This window comes from Homalodisca vitripennis, chromosome 1, assembly GCF_021130785.1.
Source record: "Homalodisca vitripennis isolate AUS2020 chromosome 1, UT_GWSS_2.1, whole genome shotgun sequence".
Taxonomy (NCBI): domain Eukaryota; kingdom Metazoa; phylum Arthropoda; class Insecta; order Hemiptera; family Cicadellidae; genus Homalodisca; species Homalodisca vitripennis.
In genome coordinates, this window is record NC_060207.1 from 127593265 (window position 1) to 127617204 (window position 23940).

Sequence of the window (23940 nt, forward strand, 5' to 3'; positions counted from 1 at the left end):
AATTTGTTGTAGATTATCGGGAGTGTTCTCATTAAAGTTCATAGAAGTATTAATTTTTGTGGAATTCTTTGTATGGGTTATGTGGGCGCAGAACGCCTTAACAATTGCACTGCATGTCATTCTCGACCCGGCCAATCTACTGTTGGTTGCAATGTGTAGTAAGTTCTTTGCACTGCGTCCTCACACGACAAATTTCAAAATAAAAACGCATATTTGAAGTAGCCTTATACTGACAATAAAGCTTCTTCTTGAACAGTACCAGCCTCTTCAAGTCTTGAGAGATTCAACATTGAAAGGATGATTTATAAAACACTTTATTGGGGTGCAAGACTTAATCAAAGTTCTAAATCCAGCACAAAATTGTCTAAATTACACTTTAATGTCATTACGTCCAACCAAATTCGGATACTGCTAGAGCTGTAAATCACGAAAATATTGCATCCTTAATACTCTCGCTGAAGTCATATTTGTGAGAGCCTGCCTGTCTCTGACTCACTCAAGACTCTTGGAAATATGCTAGATAGTGAGCTCACATTCTCTGATTGTGTCACTCATGCTACTTAGCGTGCCCTTGGTAGGCTGAGGGGTCTATGCAGATTTATAAGTCTGTTGACAGAATGCTCTACGCTCCGGCTCATGCGTTTAATTTTTTCATCTGTATGTTTTACTGATATTCTAGCTACGGAAACAGTATCTCTAAGGGAGATATGGATCGAGTTCAAAAACTGTAAAATGTGCAGTTCGATTAATTTTCAATATGAGACGCTTCGATCATGTGTATCACTTCCGAGATTTTGTCAGTTTACCCACAATGGAAAGTGTATGCAGGATACTGACATTTGGAAAGATACACAAGGTGCTTGAGCTAGGTGAGCCGCAGTACCTATGCTAGAGGCTCCGTTTCCGGGAGAATGTCTCTTAACTCAGTATCCGCTAAGTTGAACTGATTCACTCCTACTTTTTGGAAGGAGAAGCTTCTCCTACTTTAGCTCCTTAGTTCTACACCTCTATCGAATCCTGATACTTTTTACTGTACATGTATGAGTTGCAAAAATAACTCTACATATAAATATACTGTACGAATATATATATATATATATATATATATATATATATATATATATATATATATATATATATATATATATTCGTATATTCGTATATAATGATATTCTTATATATCATTATATATAATATATATATATATATATTAATTTATTTATCTTATACTTACATGGAACCCCTGTTCTTGTTAAAGTCCCAACAAAAACAACAAAAAATCTATTACATATTAAATGCCATATTTATTTAAGACTAAATTACATATTTATTAAAGAAATATTAATGGTATTAGAAGCAAATTGAATGCATTTAAGCTTTCAGTATCTACTAGTAATTTTTATTTAATAATTTTTGTATAGACTAACCTGATTACTGAAATGGATGATGCAGAACTTGGCCTTACCAATTTTCAGACATGTTGTTATGATCGTTCGGATGAAACATCGAGTAACAAAAGTGGTCGATATGTTATTGTAGGAACTAGCAACACATTTGTCTCACGCAATTCTACCGACTGCTCGTCCTTTGAAATGTGTTTGTGCACTGGTAAAATTCAGTGGTTATTTCCTACTTCTCAGCGCTGTCTATCTTCCACCCAATAAGCAAACCAGCCAATATATAGACTTCAGCTCTATTAGTGAAGATAGGTTGATATTTAATAATTAAATAGGACCAGTCCTTATAGTTGGAGATTTCATATTGACCAACAAGGGATTATAAATCATATACTAACTCCAAGAAAACTGCATTCTTTCAATCTGTCGTAAATCTTTTTAACTTTTTCCAATTGTGACAGTTTAATTAATTTATGAATGGTCTGGGAGTTTTATTAGACCTTGTTTTCTCTTCAGAAAACGAAATGACTGTTGAACGGCTCTGGGTCCTTTAATGCCTGCTCAATCTGATTATCTTGTCTTAAATATTGAATTGATATGCTATGGTCAAATTAAAACCAGAAATACAGAGTCCCCACTGAGCCTAATTCCCACCCCTCTCTGACCAAGAGCCTGTACCAGATTGTACGGAGCAAGATGAAGACATAGTACTTACTTATATTGAGTTTAATGTTATTGTTAACTGACCATGTGTTGATGATCACTGGATCGGAATTTAATTTATCAATAATTCATCAACGGAGCTAAGCTTGTATAACAAGTGCAGCCGACAATCATCTGCTTACAGTTGAGCTGTACAGCTTTGAAAACAACGGAGTAAGTCAAACATGTATAATTTGCTCAGTATAGATCTAAGACAACTTCCCTGAGGCACACATTGACATCTCACTTCCCATATTTGTAACCTGTCGTCGGTTTCCTAGACATGATTTACCCACTCGATTGAATTATCAACAAAGCTATAAAAATGCATCTTAGAGCAAAACAGTTCATGGTCATGGGAATCAAATATTTGAGAGTAGTCCACCATCACACGTGAAGTGAACACCCCTTTATCTTATATTTATAAATTACCGAACACATTTACTAGGGCAGTACATGTTATAGGATTTTTTTTCTAAATCCAGATTGTGTTTGCGGTAATATGTTTTCTTCGTTCATATACAGTACCATTTGGAGTGCATCTTTTCCAGAATATTTGATAGTGCTGGTAAAAGCATGATGGGTCTCATGTTGTTCAACACTTTGCAATAGATGATCAATACTCATTTTCCAGCTCTGCGGGAACACACCGCTCTTCAATGATTCATTCGTCAGATGAATAATCGCACTCCGGCATACAGACACCCGAGCTTAATTATTGAGATGGACATTTCATCACTATCGTCCTGCTCCTGATTTTATTTCATTTAGTTTTGATTTTATATCATATTGCGTGACAGCATAAAAGCAAGCTTATCGATTCAGTTTTCTTCATTACTTGCTTTATTTCCATTCCCCATATTAACAAAGTACTGATTGATGTCATCAAGGTTTCTAATCTTCGGGGTTCCTCGTAAGGGGATAGTTTCTCAGCGAAAAAGCTCTATTTGCTCTTCCCACCAACTCATTTAGTTGATTGTACGTACTTTAAAATTCTCCCAATCTATATTATTTTTGGTTTTCCTATATATTTTACGGAGTTTGTATGTTAATTTAACATTGGACTGGAGCATTTGTGAATCAAATACTCTTTTTATACGGTAGTGATAAAATGCTCAATATTATCAACCCCATCAATGTGCATTGCTCTGACAGTCAATCTCAGCTACTGCTTCAACAGCACTTTCTAGGTTGAATTTTTAAAAATCCATGTAAACGATCATTTTTGGCCCCTTTTCTATATTTCAACGTTTAAACAACAATATATCAACTTGTGGTCCATTTTCTTCACCGCTTTATGGTCCCTGACGCCTTCTGCATCAATAATACCGGTCTTCCCCACATCAACCTTACTTGTTCAATAGGCCAATTCAGGTTCAAGGCCATGACTAATTTATATGTGTGTTGCAGGTCGTGATCTACTTTTTACGTTAGATCTGGTAGACTCCTGTAGATTATAAAATATAACATTGATGCACGTTGAGATCGACCATTAAGTTATCCAATAATTGTTTCTGGGTCTGGTCCAACAGCAGTCTCTATCATAGCCTTTTTGGTTGATGTATCCTTGGAGCGTGTATTGTTGTTTGTGACATTGTTATAATATGTAATAGCTATTTATTCTTACTGTTGGGTTATTCTTTTCAGTTGTTACTGCGTGTGTATTGTTAAATGTTGTTCTATTAATACAAATGTTCGTGTTCTAGTTTAGTAACTGTACTTGTGTATTTGTTTATTATGGTATTTTTTTAAACGTTTGCACCTCTTGGTATTGTATCATTTTACAGCTTTTATTAATTTATATATATATATATATATATATATATATATATATATATATATATATATATATATATATATATTGTAAATGGATTAGGTTTTAGCTTGTAATAAATAAATTAATACATTTAAGCTTTAATTCATACATATTAGATACTTTAACATTAAAATATGTTAAAATTTGATCAAAAGATTTATTACAGTAATGCTGTATATGTAAATATATTGCTCATTAATGTCATAATCATGCAATACTCGATAGAAAACCTCTTTGTAAGTAAATGTATTTTACGTTTGCTTATTGTTTGTACTTTTTGCAACATGTTATGACATAATATATCCATTTTTGATTACATTTTACTCAGTCACGGAACAGACCCAAAAACCTTTTCCTTTGTCTTGGCATTACAAATTATACCACCGTTGTACAGTTGCTTGACCTGCAGATTACATTTACGCGGTTGCCGCCAACTGTCAAAAGTTTACAAGATATTTTTTTATTGTAATTTTCTTCCGTCATTTTGTTATTAAAATATTTCATTCAAACTTGGGATTAGGGCTTAGGAGTGAGTATTGTAGTGTTATGAAACCATTTAATTAGTACAGGATTCAGTTTTATTCTTCTCAGTTTTAGGGTTATTTTATCCCTAAATATGTTTTAATTAAAAATTCTTCGGTTTTAATTGAATTAAAAACACTTATTTTTTGTTGATAAGCCTATGATATTTAGGGTTATTTTATACATACATTACTTATAGATTAGGCTAATAATAACCAGTGAAATACATCAATTTTTATTTTTACATACTATTTTATATTCTTTTTATAAAAGCTAATAAGTCTTTGACAGCAAAATTTAGGATGTCAAAAAAGAGACTTATGGTATAACTATCATTTGAATACTAGCTTAATTGGGAAGAAAACCCACATTAAACAATATATAAGTATTAGTTTATAAACTATAATTAACTCTTTGAGAGGCAACTTTTAAATTACTGGATGTTGGGATTATAGATTGTAGAGAAGGCGGTCAATGGTCAATTTTTCGGATGTGTTGTGACAAACAACCAACAGTAATGATGTTTTGGAATCCCATTCATAATCTTTCCAATAAATTTTTAGCCTGTATGATTGATAAGAAAAACTAGATAGCCATAAATTCTTGAGTTTGTGTTGTCGATCGAAAGATAGGCCTACTCGAGAATTTATGGCTATCTAGTTTGTCTTATCAATCATACAGGCTAAAAATTTATTGGAAAGATTATGAATAAGATTCTAAAACATCATTACTATTGGTTGTTTGTCACAACACATCTTCTGAGTTGACCGGCTTCTATACAATCTCCGTTAAGGAATTTTGCCAGTTATTGTCACAAATAGATGCTAGTAAGTTAGATGCAAATTAACTGATAGTGACATTAAAAAAGAAGTCCATAAACTATTCTATCTAACTTCACAGCATGATTTATCTGTTAAAAATTAAAAAAATAAATTGTATATATATAGTCACTCAGTAAGTTAACTCAGTCCTACGTTGGTTAGTTAAGTGTTTATTTTTTTAGAAATTAATCAGCATATAAGTTAGTCTAGCCTATGTATAAATTGAATAAAGGTTGGGTTGAAAAATTCAAAGTTTCTTGGAAATTTATAAAAATTCTCTCAGGACGGGTATGAAAATTCAAAATGATGGGTATAAACAATGTTCAAATTGTAATAACTCAAAAACAGGAAATTTTATGAATAATGAGAATTGTTATTCTTGCTACGTAATATTGTAAATAGTGTATCAGTTTTTTTGCTACAACAAATAAGAAAAATCGAGTAATAAGTAGTTTTACTAAGCACCGTTGTTAATTTAAAATATAGGCTAATAGGCCTAATCCTAAATGTCATCATATTAAGGTTATTGTGTCAACATACTACGAATTGCCTACATTTTTAAATTACAGGTTACCTATAATTATTATTTTATTTAAATGTAATACCACATTTTGCACAGTAAATTATATGCAATTTTTTTAATAGCCTAATAAATAATATTGTTGAATCAAAAGGTTAATGGAAAATATTAAAAACATAAAAAAGTAAAACAAAAATTGATATGGTATATGAGCATAATATGCTTACTTTTATCAGTATAAGATATTTTCTACACATATTTCTGACTTTTCTTATTGATTTGATCAATATTCTGTTAAAGCCTGATTTATTTATTTATTATTATTTCAACGGCATCCGCCAATATACAATAATTTCACAACATTTTCATGCAACTTAAATATAACATCAACAAAATAAATAACAACTAATTAAATTACAGAAAGTAGTGATTATGCAGTGGAATAATAAATAAGTATTAAGATTTGTGAAATAATGTTACAATAGTGAAAAATCACAAACATCATCTCCAACTGATATTAAGGGGAAAAAACTCTATCACTCATTACTGTTGCAGTCTCTTTTTAACCCTTTTAACCCCAGCCATTTTTCCATGGACTTGCCAGAAAGCCCATGGCGATAAGGGGACCGTAGTGCAGAATTGAGGGAAAATTCATCTAGTTTTCTTATTTTTGAAGATAATTTTTAGGTTTTTGTTTTAAATTGTTCACAAATAAGTGTACTCTTAGATGTAATAGTTAGAAAGTACTTTTACAGAATGATTTGTTTTTTTAGCGTATTTATATATAAAATTTTTTTTATTTTTTTTATTTTTTATAGTTTGGACATACATAAACGGTAGAAAAAAAATTGTAGCCCCTGAAAAAATGAAGCAATTTTGTTGTACACATATTTCTTACTACACACACAAAATTTTAAGAACTTTCCTTGATAAATGCAGGAGATATATCCAATTAATTGTATTGCTGCATAAGCACTTCTTCATATATTTCCACATACACGTCAGTAGAAGTATACAGTGATATGTTTACTTGTTTTTGCACTTTTTGAAAAAATAACAATTGTAAAATAACACAAACTGATTGTAATGGTTTGTAAGACTAAAACTTGTTTAATTTTTCAAAAAAGTAAAAGAAATAATATTTACAATATATACATTTTATGGTACTTTGGGAATGGGGTCAGATTCCGTTATATGCCCCCAACGCTTAAACCTTTTTCAATAAACTTAGAACGTTATAAAACGATGTAGTTGAGTAACAGAACTAACATTCCATTAATCAACAAGCATTTCCAGGTATTGTGATCGGTATTTTTGTCGCTGTTATCTTATCTTTCTTGAGAATCCCGATTACGGCAGGCCGCGCGGCGGGACTCTGCAATCACTTATCTACTAGACCGCTCGACTTTGACCTCTGTCTGAGGATGGGGAGGGGTTTGCGATAAGACAATTCCTGTTTTATATTGACGAAATATTGTTCTACGCTAATCTAGTAATCAGTAGAAGCAAAATGTCAAATAACGATTCATGTATGGGTGTGGTCGGTATAATCCCAAACTACCAGTGTTTATCAAAGTGTTTTCACTCACTGGTAACTTTTCTCTACGACGTTTACTCATGTTTTTTTTTACTAATAATACAATAAATCACACGAAAAACAACCGCTTTCAATCACGCAAACTAATTGAGGTTATAAGTTAGCATATAACAACAATGCAACTGAAGTCGTCTGACAACTTACATCGACAAATAAACTACGCTCAATGACGACGAAATACGATGCCAATTGGAAGGTTTATTGTTTTTGCATGTAGCCCGTTTCTTCACCGACTACTATACCGAAACTGATGGCATTTGGACATATTATTAGCCAGCTACATTAAATTCTCGAGACGTCCGGTATATCGGACGTTAGGCATTTTAGCTAGACCACCTCTGTCCGATATGTCGGACGCCGGGGCTAAAAGGGTTAAGGTGTGCGATGCTGTCATAAAACATATCACCATCGGAAGGAATGCTGTTTCCACGCCTATGAAGTCGAGCAATAGGACCGTGATAGCTGTAATTGTTTGAGTGGTGGCAGGTTGAAAACATATTCCTGGATCTGGTTCCAGCAGGCACCAAGAGGGATATCCTACTCAGAAGCTCTGGTGAATCGATCGCCCCGTTGATAAGCTTGTGCAGGAAAATAATATCAAACATTCTCCTTCTGCACTCCAGCGTAGGCAGAAGAAATTCCTGCTCAAGTGCGGGGACAGAGACCTCCCAATAGGCTGCACCTCTCCGGACTCCTAGAAGTCTGCAAAATTTGTTTTGAATACTCTGTAGTTTGTGAATATGAGATGCGTAATGAGGGGACCAAACAAGAGTACAATATTCCAGATTAGGCCGAACTAAAGCCTTATACAAGAGCAGTAGTGTCTCGTCACCGAACGTCCCTCTAGACATTCGAAAAATGAATCCTAGCATTTTGTTTGCCTTCAAGGATACCGCATCAATGTGTGCATCGGTTGACAAATTTGTAGTCAAACTTACTCCAAGGTCGTTTATCGAGGTCACTCGCTTGATGTCGCCGGATACAGTGTAATTGAAAGCAACAGGATTCTTCAGACGACAGAAGGTGATTGTAAGACATTTGGTTGAGTTAATGACCATCTTATTATCATCGCACCACTCAGCAATTAGGTTCAGATCACGTTGAAGATTGAGACAGTCATCACGAGAGTAAATTTCTTTGAATATCTTGAGGTCATCTGCGAAGAGGAGATATTCCGATGATAGGTGGCTGATGATGTCGTTGACAAACAAGTTGAAAAGAATAGGGCCAAGCTTGGACCCCTGTGGGACACCTGAGGTGGGAGGAAATTCTTCAGACAAATGGTTTCCAAGTTTGACCCTCAGCGAGCGTCCACTTAAATAGCTCTTGAACCATTCTAGAGAGAGTCCGCAGAAACCATATCCTTCGAGCTTGGAAATCAGAAGTGAGTGACTAATCTTGTCAAATGCCTTGGAAAGGTCTAAATAAATGCTGTCCACTTGATGTCTTCGATTAAACGCAGAAAGAATATAGTCTGTGTAGATGACAAGGTTGGTCTGGGTGGAACGACCCTTGCAATAAGAAAAAGTTAAATAATATTAAGGTGACACGGAACTTTTTGTGGAAAAGTTCTGTCATGAAAATTTTGAATCCAGAGTAATATTTATCACGTAATGGTTTTTTATGAAAGACAAATGAGTTAATGCACAAAATAGCTTATTTTAAAGTTCACAAAACTTAGCCCTTTATATTACCAAATTTATTCCATGTAGATTTGCTTAGCCTCTTTGATTTTTTCTTATATGATTAGTAAGTTAATCTTTTTTAATATATAAAAGTGATTTAATATTAATATGATTTTCGACTTATTTAGCCTGATATAAAGTTAAATTTCAAGAGGTTTTCTTATTTGTTTAATAGGTTATGTCACCCCATGAATCATCCAATTTCTCTGCACAAATGGACATATGTTTGCAGAAGCTCCAGGAACTCGAACGGTGTTGTACATCTCAACTACATTTTACCAATCAATTTAAGGTAAACTACTGTTTTCAGCTGATAAAGATCACTACTTGTCCATGGTACCAGTCAACTTATGATACTGAACTGAAGAATATTTATGACAGATCAATTATCTTATAATAAGCTATTAGTTACTCTTTGAGGAATGTGTTCCTATTAATTATTGTAGACAATAATTTTCAAAGTGTTTCAGTAGCCTAATCCATAAAAGTGTACATTTCTTTGTAGGGATACACATTTAAAATCTTTATATATTAACATTGCAATGATATTATCAATATATTGATAGTATTATATTATTTTCTATGAAACAATTGTTAAATTACATTAATTTTCTTATGAGCCTGAAAAAATCTATTTTCTAACTAATTAATCGTCTAATTCCCCTGTTTATATGTTTTTTGTTTGGTACTCAGCAACCATTTCAGTTCTAAGAATTTAGTCGAAAACCTATGTATTCAAACCTAGAATACAAATGGGTAGTATTACAAGTGTTTGACAGATTTATGCTTGTTGGTTGTAATAATATATCATAATGTGTGAAATTTGTGTTTATTATTCATTCAATACTTAAACCAAGTATTTGTAAAACTAGCTCCGGTTACTGACAATACAGTGGCACTTCAGAATTTATACAAGCATTAATGTATAAATACGTCCAATACAGCTCCTGAACGTTATGAGATTTTAAAGTTAGACAATAAAGGAAAGATCCCGAGACCCTGTTTTTATTGTATTTTATACCCCCAAAAACCCTTATTGTGCCAGCTCTCTCTGAAATAATTTTTTTATACGCTACTGCATGATGGCAATGAAAAAAACAACAAATACCTATAAATATATTTGTAAACATACTGAGTACAATCATATGAAATTGTATTATGTGACATAGTAACAAGTTATAGACTTGAAATTTTTGTATGCAGCCTCAGTAAAGCCTTTTTATGACATGTACGTAGTCTGCTGTATTCCTATCTTGTCTATAGTTACAACTTGAAGATTTATTAGGATACTTGTTTGATTTAAGAATAATTTAAAATTAAATTTAGTTTGTATTGACGTGTTTATTAATTTTTAAAAGTTATTTTGGAACAAGATATAATGTTTTTAGTTTGGAGGGTTTAAAAGAAATTTAATTTTAGTTTATTTTGAGAGCATACATGTAGTTTTTATTTTATTAGTCAGTGATCTTTGCCATACGAATATTTCAACTTTAGCAGTGACTGGTTTCGTGAAGCTTTGTGGAATATGAAGTGACTTAAGAAAAGTATTGAAATTATTTTGAGGAGGCCCTTTGATTGTACTTTAATATATTAAGTCAACTTGTATTGAAATGTGAGTTATAAAATTTAAATTGGTTTCTGTTTTTTTGTTTTTTAAATGTTATATGGTTATTCTTTTATGTATCTTTCTTAATTGGTAGTAAGTTTTTAAAAGCCAGCTAGAAACACAACTAAAAATAAACTAAACAAAAACATTCACATTGTGTTCTTAACATCACTGTCATGATTCAAAGAATGAGATTATAATGTGATTATTCTTTTAATTTTCAATAACTAAACACTTTCTGGATATTAATATGTTATATATTTATAAATTTATTGACACTGTATTATAAAAGATTCTTACTCTAAATGAACTTTTGCTGAAGCAAAATGTTATGAAATTTGTTGTGTAGTTGTAGTTGTGATATTGTATCATCGAGGTGGGCCTGCTCGTCCTCTCAGCATAGTCTTCATCTTGGTGATAAGATCAGGAGAGAATGTTGGAGAGTTCCTACAAAACCAGAGAGAGCCGACCGGTACATATTCTGCAACATTCATACATTTGTCTAAAAGTTTTATTCTAAATAATCACATTGATGTCATTGGTCATACATTTGAGTTGATTCTTTGCACTCAAATGGATCAGCCTCTTTCGACTTTCAAAATTAATTATATGTAACGAAAAAGTTATTATAATAAAAGGAACAACACACTATTCTTTTCTTAAGTAAGACATTGTATGTAATTTCAGACACATATATTTAAACCGGCCGTTATTTTTAGATTTTGTCGAGTAATATCCGTGAGTTATAACTGGAGATATATCTCCCATTACAATTCAAGTTACTGGTGTGGGGTAGTACTACCCTAGGCCACTAATGTGCGGCTGCTGTAATTTTTAACACGAGAGCTCTGGATATAAAGCTATTTACAATTGGTTATTGTAAATGTTATTCCAAAATTGTTCTACAATAGAGTAGTTCTGAAATAAATTAGTAATGATTGTTCATTACCTTTCTTCTTATTCTTGCCAGTTTTGTGGAAAAAATATTATAAAGTAATATTTTTTACTATATATATATAGTAGTCCACTAGTCCTTTTTTTGTATTTTCTTCGTGTTCTTTAATTCTTACATGTAATGGTCTTATTGTCTTGCCTATATATTCCTTATTACAAGAATATTTTATACTGTAAATACAGTTTTTTGAGTCCTTATGTTCTAAAAGTGGTTCTAATATTATATTTTCTGCCTATCTTCTAATTTTCCCTGAAAATCCTGACACAAAGAGATTGACATGTATATACATTTTTCTTTGTTTTCTTTCTTTGACTTGGATTGCTTTATTGTTTGTTTTGCACTTATTTATAATAGACTGAGAGTATCCGTTTTTTTTTTAAAGATCCAATTCAACATTTTCTATTTTTTGTTTTAACCAATCTTTGTCATACAATGAGTATGCTACTCCTTCTTTAACAGACTTTTGATGATTTGATTGAAAATTTAGATATTGGTCCGTGTGTGTTTTCTTACGATAAACTGTTGTCTTAAGGACGTCCCTATCTCTTACTACATACACGTCCAGAAAGGGAAGTTTGTTTTAGGCTTCTACCTCCATGGTAAGGTGAATAAAGGGAGAAATGCTGTTTATGTGGGACAAAATCTCGTTAAGTTCAGTGTCTCCATGAGGGAAGATGACGAAAGTGTCATGCACGTATCTCCATCAGATCCTCCGTTTAAACTGAGATGAAGCCAAAGTTTTTAAAGATAAACTCTTCTTTTTTTTCCAGAAATAAAAGAAGAGTTTATCTACCACATGTAATAAATCAGTAAAGGAATGCTTCAGTAAAGGAATCAACAAATTTTAACAAAGTAACCAAAACTTTATTGTATCCATTTGACCATTTGTTTAAAAAAAATAATCAAAAAATCTTGAACAACTCTATTCTCTTCCTATTGGGAACATCAAAACTTGAAGTTATATTAAAACTAAGAGATAATATTGACTGTGTCAGATGAAATTCACTCAATAAATCATTAAATACATCTATTAAATAAATGTTAAATTACTTACAATAGATGGGCTTGAAATAAATTTATTGTGAATATTTCTTCTTCTTGTATGGAGCGGCCTATTACCATGCACTTAAGCCTGAAGGGCCTTTTGTGAACCCCGGAAGTGAATATTTAAAACCAATTTTTTCATTAGTGTGTAATTAGTCCTTTTTAGTTTCTCTATAAATAATTTTTCATGTTGTTATCAAAATATTTTCTAAATGTCTAATTTTATAGTCAAAATAGTTTTCTTTATATCATAAAATTTTTATCTGTATACCCTATTTTTTATTTTTTAAAACCTCATTTTAAGCTCTTCGCTAGTCTCTTCCCTTAAAAATGTACTAAGAGTAATAATATTGTGTTTTGCCGTCTTTAAATCATCTGTAATCCAGGATTTATTTCTTTTGTCTAACTTAACTGTAACAAAAGAGAGAGACAGACCAAAATAATACCTAAAAATATCATCAAAACGATCATATTCTCATCAACAAGTAAAGATGGTTCCAATTTTCCCTATAAAAGTTTCTTGAATAAAATTATGGTCTCCAATTTTGTACATTTAAAGGTCAAATTGTTTTGCTATTGGTTTGATAAATTTAATAATTCTAAAATTTGACCATCATGGTCATTTTTAAAAGTGTAATGATCCATTTTTTACTTAATCAAAAAAAAGTAAATTTTTTTCTGATTTCAAAAATACCATATCTGTTAAATTTCCCTCGTGGTTTTCATCAAATAATTCATAAAAACCCATTTTTGTATGGTTGTGTGAAGGGAATTTTTATTCTACTATTTGGATAGTTGGTAAACCTGACTGATATTTCACAACACACAGTGTTGGAATCAACTGTTTAGTAAAACATAGAAATTATCAGAGAAGGTCAGTCTAAAAATGACTGTTACTGACATTCTTATAATTGATTAACAAAATAGCTTGTTAGTTTCAAGTTTTACCATATTTCATAATTCTGTAACAACTAAATATCACCATATAAAAATAATAATCCCTTCAGTGTGCATAACATTTGGAACACACTGTATAGTGGTCATAAGAGAAATCAGCACCAACCAATTGTTAGATTCTACATTAGGCAAAAACAAAACGCCATTCAAACTGTAGCACACCTGATCCAGCTTATGAGAGGGCATTATGTCTAAGAAAAGAAATGGCCTGTATTGAGCCTCTTGCTAGAAAATAATTAGTGATATTGCACAGGTGTTGACGGTTGAGTTTGAAAAATTCCACCACTAACAATCAAATCAGAAAATAAAAGCATTATAAGAAAAACTCACTTGCCCCATCACACTTATTGACAAGGTCCATGAAGCAAGGGTTGGTGAAAGCACGGTAAGATCTGGAGTCTCTATCATATGCACACACCTTGTCAAAGTAGAAGTCACAACCAATATGACAGTTTCGGCTTAACAGCTGTGTCTCGTTCTCCTTCACCAACACTGAAACTAGTTATAATAAGTTAAAAATATGTTCAAGTCTATGAAGCATGAGTTGGTGAAAGCACGGTAAGATCTGGAGTCTCTATCATATGCACACACCTTGTCAAAGTAGAAGTCACAACCAATATGACAGTTTCGGCTTAACAGCTGTGTCTCGTTCTCCTTCACCAACACTGAAACTAGTTATAATAAGTTAAAAATATGTTCAAGTCTATGAAGCAAGGGTTGGTGAAAGCACGGTAAGATCTGGAGTCTCTATCATATGCACACACCTTGTCAAAGTAGAAGTTGCAAGTAATGTGACAGTTTCGGCTTAACAGCTGTGCCTGGTTGTCTAAGAGCGCTATCTACATGTCTGCCATGAGTACCTCAGAGTTTTCAAGTACTTCTTCTACAGACTCCAACTGAAAACAGTTTTATAAGAAACCTTCCATAACAGTCTATGAAAAAGCTTTTACTTTGATGGCAGAAGATTTAAAATTTAGGAGGTTCACAAATTTAATTTGCTCTCCAATAGGGTGCACCCAGAACCACATTTCAGTTGCAACATTTGTCAAGAACATTATTCTACTCTAATGCAGTACAAATTAAACAGTGAATGTAGTTACACACAAGAATCCTGGTGGAATTCTTTACAATGGACTTAGCTATTCAGCTTTCGTAAAACAACTGAAGGAAGAGATTCAGCGAGAGATCACAGCAACCCAATAGATCAAAACCTATCTACAGTGCTGTTTGGATTCTCAAGTGAGGGAGACCAGTCGGAGCAAGCCAATGTGTCAGTGAGCTTGAGTGATGTTGGTGCTTCAAAAGAGAAATGCTCCTCTACTCCTATAAGAGTAAAAACTTTAAAGAAAGGACAAAGTAGTACACTATGAGGAGGTAACTTATGTAAGGTTAATGGTCTATAGGGGGTTTTTGGACTTTCAACACCTGCTATGGTGAACGGGAACATTAAAAAAACTTGATTGAATCAACAGTAACAAACATAACTTAATCAACTATATTTCTAATTCTCAAAGTTGCAATATTGAAGATTGTAAAATTCCTAGTATTGGGGAATATGTGTCCTCAAACTGTTAAAGGTTGAAGTTATTTCACTTAATCAGCATTGGCTAAAAAACGATTCTACAAATATTTTGTTACTTTGTTGTAGGAAATATTTTTGTAAGAGAAACTACTAGTAGTATTTATTGGTTGAAAAGAATTGTACATTTAAAACTGGACATGATTTGTTGTTGTCTTTAAAAGAGGATAAGGGTTTTGAATGTTCTTCGGTTAAACTAATTAATTTTAACTTCATTGTTATGTCTATTTATATAGTACCTGATTATAATATAAGGAACATTTTTTGCTTAATATGCTAAAACTACTTCACATTAAAAAAGGATGTTAAGAATAAAATAGTAATTATAGCTAGAGACTTTAATATAAATGTTTTATAAAACAAATCTTTTTATCTCATTTTAAAGAAATAATCAAATGTCATGGTTTTACTCTGAATGTTAATGACTAAATTGCACATAATAGTCAATAAAGACAATTGCACTGAGGGTTACTCTATTAGTTTTTCAAGAACTTGTTTCATTATCATCATCATCTGACGTTTCCGTTATCACGGGTCGTCGTACACAGCCTCCTCCACTTTTGTCTGTCATTCCAGGTCTCCTCTTCCTCCACCTGCATTTTCTGTAGTCCCCTTCTCTCTATGTCTTTCCACACTTGGTCCTCCCATCTTCCTCTCGGTCTTCCTCTTGGTCTTCTTCCTCTTCCCTCCTTCTCCAGTGCTATTCTAGGCATTCTATTATCTCCCATCCTCTTCACATGCCCCATCCACTGTATTCTTTCTTCTTTCCATTGTCTCTTGCAGTGAAACTACCTGCAATCTTTCTCTGGTTATTTCCTTCCTTATTCTATCTCTTCTTGTAGTCTTCTCTATCCCTCTTAAAAATATCATTTCTGCAGCTTGCAATCTGCTTAAATCATTTTTAGTCCACGTCCACGTCTCTGCTCCATATAATAAAATTGGTTGGAAATAAGATTTATACATCAATGATTTGATTCTTTCCCAATGTTCCAACTCCACACAATCTTCTTCACCATATTGAAAAACTTTCCACTCTTCCATATTCTGTTTCCTATCTCTTCTCTTATTGTGCTCCTATCTGTTATGATACTTCCTAAATAACAGAAATTCTTCACCTTTTCAAGTCTTTTTCCTTCAACTAACACGTCTTTGTTATTTCCTTCCCTTCTCTCTACTTTCATTACTTTACATTTTTGTATGTTCATCTCTAAACCATATTTCTTCGCCACTTTTGCCCATTTGTTCAACTCTCGTTCTAACTCTTCTTCCCTATTTTCCCATATCATTATGTCATCCGCATATGCTATCGTCTTAAGTTCTTCTGCTCCTCTGTTTCCTTGTACTTCTAGAATAATTTCATCCATTATAATATTGGATGAAATTATTCATCAACAATCAAGAACTTGTTTGAACAATATAATTACATTTAAAAGTTATGAGATTTTAAGCCTAATTAATAAGAAAATCAGCCTTTCAGATTACAATGCATTGTTTGTTATGTTCTTCAAATAAGTAATAGTCATTTAAATAAAGGAAAAAAGGTGTGTTAAAAAATGTTACAAAGGAAAAACTATAAAGTTTGTAAATTATTTAAAAACAAATACCGTAGTCCAAGTCTTGACATGAGTAAAATGAAATGAAAAATGTCTTTATTAGAGGTGAAGTTAGGACTATAAAGTCCTCTCCACCACTAAACCCCTCCCCCCCTAGATGATGATTGTTTTTGTCATCTATTAGTATGGATATTAATACTAATTACAATAGTATTTGTGTAATATTTTAACAGAATGTAATGCTTGCTCTCCCCATAAATTGCTAAAGAAAGAAAATAAAGCAAAGCCATTGGTCCTAGATTGGGTAGAGGGAATTAAAATATCAAGTAAAAGAAAACAAGAGTTAAACTGGGAAGCCAAGCAAAACAAAAATTAAAACTTTTTAATTTACGTTAAAATATTTTAAAAAGTGTTCAAGAATGTTTTAAAAGATGCCAAAATATTGGTGCAAGTGGTAAATAAAGAACTATTAGAAAGTCTTTAAGCTGAGAGGGGCCTTTTCTGGAAATCACTAGTATACAAATTAAAGAAAATCTGTTGCAAAGTCTTTTAGTGATTTTTATATTAGTACGGTTATTAATTTTGATATACTAAAGGTCACTGTAAATGGTGTACATTGTTTATTGAGGAAGTGTCTAAAGTGATCCTTTCCTTAAAAAATAAAACATCGTTTGGTTGGGATTAGGTGCCAATATCCCTTATTAAAGCTGCTGAAACTGTGATTGCTGAACCTCTTATCACTTATAACAAATTAGTGTCTTAAAGAGGGGGTTTTACCGAACAAATTGAAATACTCTCAAAGTTCACCAGTTTTCAAAAAAGGTGTGAAGACAGATTTAACAACTACCATCCCGTGTCAGTGTTATGTTTATTTTTACCAAGATATGTGAAAAAATTGTAAATTATAGGTTACTTAAATACTTTGAAGCAAATTATCTTTTTTATTATAAACAGTATGGATTCAGAAAAAAGCCTAACATAGGTTCTGCCTTAATATAGTCTATAAATGAAATTACTGAAGCCTTGGACAGGTCGCAGGCCATTGCAGGTGTTCTATAACTTGTCTAAGGCTCTTTATTGTCTGGACCACTCAGTATTACTGTTAAAGATGTTTGGTTATGGTGTCAGAGGTACCTCTCTGTCTATAATTGACTCATACCTTTATTCTAGAAGACAGAAAACAGTAATAATTACCGATATCAAACATGTCTCTGGTTGGGGAAACAGAAACTTTGACATACCACAAAAATCCATATTGGGACCACTCTTATTCTTAATATATATCAATGATCGTGCAGTAGCCATTAGTTAGAACTTAATTCTATTTGCTAATGATACAACAGCGATTAAAAAAAAACAACCACAATAGATTTGTTAGAAACACTTCCAGTTGTTATAAATTAAATGACTTGGTTTATTGCCCATGGGTTAAAATCGAATGTTACTAAAACTCAAGTAATTAAATTTTCAGTTAAAAATACTGGTAAACAGAAAAGCAAAGATCTTCCTAATTTTACAAAATCACATAAATTCTTCTTAATTCATAAAGGCGTATATCTAGATTGTAACATTAATTGGAAGGTTCATCTAGAATATCTACAGAAGAAACTTAAATCAATAGCTTTTGTCTTTTTGCACTTGTGATATACTGTTTCTTTGGATACAATTAATAAAGTTGTTTCCCACGGCTATGTAGAGTCCATTCTTAGATATGGTATTGTGTTGTGTTGTGGGGCCAGGCATTGAGAAATTAAAACTGTATTAGACTCCAAAAACGGTTAATATGTATCATAACAAATTCCCATCCAAGATCTTCATGCAAAAATCATTTTTAAAATTTTAAAATATTAATTAAACAAAACTGTACATATGTATAACACAATATAAATAAACCTTTTAACACTTTTTTTGTAAACTTTTATTTTTGTTACAATGTACATTTCGAAATCTGTGATTTAGTGTGATTTCGATACTAACTTTAGTACCTGAAGATGAAATCACAGATTTCGAAATGTACATTGTAACAAAAATAAAAGTTTACAAAAAAAGTGTTAAAAGGTTTATTTATATTGTGTTATACATATTTATAAAACACTTTTCAAGGCTACATCTCTAAAACTGTACACTTACGAGACTCTACTACATTCATTGTAATAAACATAGTTCATCAGAAAGTACAAAATTGCAGCATACAAGATAGCAATACAAGAAAGAGTAATAAATATAGGTTACCAAAACACTGTCTTAATTTATGTGCAAGGATTCCTCAGTACTTTGGGTTGAAGTTGTGCAATGTTAAAACAAATTATTGTAAAAGTTTAAATGAAAATCAATTCAAGGAAAGTTGAAGACATTATTGATTTATAATCCTTTTCATTCTGTACAAAAATTGATTAATTTTAATTTTGACTGATTAAAAAAATAACACCAGTGTAGTAAAAAAGTAAAAGCAAGTTGGTTGAAAATAACTGTAAGCTTGTAATCTGTATTGTTAAGTTTTTGTATTTTAGGATAGTTATAGTATTGTTTTGCATTTATGACAAATCACCTGTCCAAAATCTATTCGCATTGTGCTTGGATGTAATGTGCTGATAAAGAATGTGTAATATCTCGTTCTCCTTCACCAATACTGAAACCAGTTATAACAAGTTAAAAACAGGTTCAAGTCCATGAAGCAGGGGTTGGTGAAAGCTTGGTAGAATCTGATGTATCGCTGCACACATACAAAATAAAGTCGCAAATAATGTGTCAGTTTCAACATATCAGCTGTGTCTTGATCTCCATCACTAACACTGAAACTGTTATCAAATCATATCAATTATATCTTCATTTGTTGTACAAAATGTAGAATAAATAGTGTCAAGTAAATCAAAGCTATTATTAACATTGTATTAATACTATGTCCATCTAAATAAATCAACTAACTACTTAGTACTACTTGTTGTAAAGTGCACTACTGGTGCACAAAAAGTAGTTAGATATAAAATATCTATGATTAAATTATTTTTATACTAATTTTCCTATTGATTAAAATATTCATCTAGTGACTAATAAACGTGTTGTAATATTTGGCCCTTATTATTTTGGGAATATAGTTTAAAAATTAGGAACATAAATTTTTTGTTTTGTTTTTAGTTCCCTTATTATATACTTATTAAAGTGATAAGTATCATTTTATTATTGAAATGAAACCTATTGTCACCAACATATAATTTAATCAAATATATCTCTAAGTTGTTACATGTTTGCTGTTACACAAACATAGAACCATTAACCAAAATACAAACAATTTAGGAAACAGTTAAAATAATTAAGGAAATAAAATCTTAAGAATTACCATAAGTGGCTGAAATATTCCTCTGTCAACCTATTTTTGTTGTAATTATAACTTCTATGGACAAATTGATGCAGCAGCAATGGGGTAACGATTGTGACTTGCAGTGACAAACTTATTTTGAAAACTTAGTTCGTACTGAAAGGGGTACAGAATAAGTTGAATTTTTAGATTGCTAACTAAGTAGATGATGTGGGCAGTTTGATAGCATGTTAAAAACAGCTTAGATGAATTCATAGAAATATAAAAGTCTCACATCCCAACATCAAGTTTACCGTAGGAGTTGAAAACAACAGGAGTTTAATATTTTTGGACCTAATGGCAAAGGAGAAATCAGAGAAGAGTATAGGACACTTGTGCGTCAGATTATTGAAACCTGGCAGCCTGTGATAAAGAAGTTGTGTTGACTGATGATTGGTTAATATTATCAGTCAATCATGATAAATCTCCACTCATCATGATGCACGGAAGTGCATTATTGGTGCTGTCAGTTTTTGTTTAATATTTGTTTATAGAACATATTAGTTTAGTTTTAAGTGTATGTAATATTTGTAAATGCTAGAAACCAAGGTAATCAGTTCATCATTACAAAAATTTGGATTTGGTGGATAAGTATTTAAATCTAATGAACATAGTGAACAAAAGTATTAAACATGTTTGTAGAGTTGCAATAATGAAACTAAATTTTATTAAATTGATTTTAAATGTTGAATTTTATACATTTATACACAGCTTGTTTTTTTATTACATAATGTTGTTTATACAGACATTTAATATAAAATGAATTCAATCTACTTACTTGTAGCAAACACAACAGTCAGAAGGAGTTCTTTGGAAGAAAACACATACTTGTAAGACATTTCTGAGTGTGTGCCACACACCATACAACCATTAGACCATTAGATAGCATCAGTGTGTTTCCACTATTCTGATGTCAGATGAGATACTACTGTGAGTCATGTCATATTAGTGTATTGGCCAGCAGCTGTCCAGTTACACTAGTTGTCATTTTGTTGATAAACCTTTGTATGTATTGTCTTGAATCATGAATTAATGTCTTTATTAATAACAAACACAATAATGATATAGGCAAACATAAAACTTAGTTTTTAATTGATTGGCAATGTGCATTTTGAATTAAATTGATAATTAATTAGGTATTCTTACCTCTGTCAGATCCAAAAACAACACTGAGGTGTTGTAAAAATTTACATGTTTCGGATATTATTCTGTCAACAGACTACAGAATAAAAGGTTTTGCACAACACCTATACAATACAAACCATTATATGCTTAAGGTTAACCAAGGTCTAAAAGTGCTACACATATTTGGGAAAGGAAATGTTTTAAACACATTAGAGCAATATAAAAAGTGTACAAGGCATTTAAAAACAAAGACGCATCAAATAACATTTTAAATAAAAAAATAATTTTCTTTCCAACATAATTTTTAATGCCATGCTCATTTAAAAATCAATCTGAATCAGCTGTTCCTACTGAACGCTGGGTGCTGTACAGGGGTGTAGATTACGTACCCTGTTGTCTAACTGTTCATGTCACGGTCTACTGTTGTGCTGTATTGTAGCCATACAAAGTTGTCTGTGAAATAAGTGTTTGTTAGTTTACTTGTTGTGTTAAGTGTGTTATGTGGTTTTAACTACAAAAGCAAGTAATTCGGTGCATGCAATTTTATGCTATAGTCTGATGATGGAATGATATCTAAAATACCTCAAGGTTATTTCTGGATTTGATGGAGATAAGAATACTAATTAATTGTCATAAAACTTGTATACCAAATATAGTAATCCACTTTACACAATCAGAATCTCTTTATTCACCAGTTTACAAAATGTCCCATAAATGACATCATAAATAAGAAACTATACCTTTGTTATAGAATGCATATAAAATATAAAAATAATATAACATACACATATAAAACAATACAACGGAATACCAAGGGACCTAACAAAAGTTTATCGTATAAACAGGCAGATAGTTCGATGAACACCTCAAGGTTATTTTTGGATTTGACGGAGATAAGAATACTTATTAATTGTTATAAAACTTGTATACCAAATATAGTAATCCACTTTACACAATCAGAATCTCTTTATTCACCAGGTTACAAAATGTCCCATAAATGACATCATAAATAAGAAACTATACCTTTGTTATAGAATGCATATAAAATATAAAAATAATATAACATACACATATAAAACAATACAACGGAATACCAAGGGACCTAACAAAAGTTTATCGTATAAACAGGCAGATAGTTGGATGAATTGCCATTTGAACTGTTGACCCAAAATTCAGTGGGATTCTTCCTTGGATCAACCAAGAGAAACCTATATGTTTCTGGTTTCTAGGTCTGTTATATCAAGTTATTGCACAGATATACGGATGGACTGCCTTTTGAACTGTTGACCCAAAAATCAATAGGGTTGTTTCTTTGACCAAGAAAAACCTATATGTATAAAATTTCAATTTTATAGGACTTTTATATCAAGTTTTGCGCAGACAGATTGATGGATTGCCCTTTGACATCTTCACCTATAAATCAATAGGGCTTTTACTTGGATCAAGAGACCTATGTAGAAAGTTCAAATCTCCAGGACCTTTCTATCACGAGTTATCACACAGAGGGCAGAAACAGATAGACGGACTGTCCTTTGACCTTTTGATCCCAAAATCAATAGTGTTTTTTCCTTGGACCAAGAGGAATCTGAGTACCAAAGTTTAAAATCTCTTGGATCTATCTACCAAAAGTTATAACACAACTGACAACAGCACTATTTAAGAAAGCCCTGTTAGGTCTTATTAAAATAAAATAAATAACATTACGATTTTGGACTTTAGTGTTCTAGCCATGTCCTTCACCTTGCAAAGAGCTAACAAGCTAGTTCCTTAACAGATACTACAGTTTGAAGTATACATAAAATCCATCTAAATTGTCACGATCTTGAGTTCTATGAATCTATTTTTCCCTACAAAATCAATAACCTAGCCAAGAATTATTCTAATTTTGTTGTTGTTGTAGTATAAAAGTATATTTAGATTCAAATTAGATGTTGCTGCATCACATTAGACTACTATGCCCTTTCACTTTGGTAGCGAGTGTGTTAGTATACGATTGTAACAGTTTTAAATTGCTAAATATTGTGTAATTTGGTCTTTGTCAATGCTTTCCAATTTTTTCTTGGGAATTGTATGATATTTTAATTTTGTATCATCTGCAAATAAACACAGGCAAACTGTGAGGGATAGCTTTTTCCTATGTAACTTTCCCAGATTTTCAAGACAGCCATTATGTAATTTAGACAGCATTGTTGAGTAATAATGTATGCAAACAATACATTGCTAACAAGAGAAAAGAAAACTGAAAACCTCTAAATCAGCTCTTCTATAGCACTAAACGTGGTACTTGATTATTGATTATTTGGCTTTGTGTCAGTCAGGTACTAACTGTAACATGTTTCAGGACTGGCTGAGGAGTCTCTCTGTGTGTCTGGCACTGGTCCAAACAGCAGTATCTCAGCCTCACAACCAATTGTATCGTGGCAAGGTGGGGCTTTGTGTCAGTCAGGTACTAACTGTAACATGTTTCAGGACTGGCTGAAGAGTCTCTCTGTATGTCTGGCACTGGTCCAAACAGCAGTATCTCAGCCTCACAACCAATTGTATCGTGGCAAGGTGGGGCTTTGTGTCAGTCAGGTACTAACTGTAACATGTTTCAGGACTGGCTGAAGAGTCTCTCTGTATGTCTGGCACTGGTCCAAACAGCAGTATCTCAGCCTCACAACCAATTGTATCGTGGCAAGGTGGGGCTTTGTGTCAGTCAGGTAC

General features: G+C 32.1%; 1 protein-coding gene across 5 annotated transcripts in view; it reads left to right on the forward strand.

Annotated features, from left to right (window-relative positions):
- The first annotated feature begins 4226 nt into the window (after nucleotides 1-4226).
- The window catches only part of LOC124371157 (serendipity locus protein alpha-like), a 56097-nt gene continuing 36383 nt past the window's right edge, over nucleotides 4227-23940 (forward strand). For 3 of the 5 annotated variants that reach the window (XM_046829483.1, XM_046829488.1, XM_046829493.1), the window contains exons 1-3: nucleotides 4229-4444; nucleotides 9236-9352; nucleotides 23704-23936. In XM_046829483.1, the coding sequence (XP_046685439.1) occupies nucleotides 23727-23936 (210 nt within the window). In that variant the 5' untranslated portion in view covers nucleotides 4229-4444; nucleotides 9236-9352; nucleotides 23704-23726. Of the gene's footprint in view, nucleotides 4445-9235; nucleotides 9353-23703; nucleotides 23937-23940 lie in introns of all 5 variants that reach the window. The other 2 variants (XM_046829477.1, XM_046829472.1) reach the window with 2 other exon arrangements.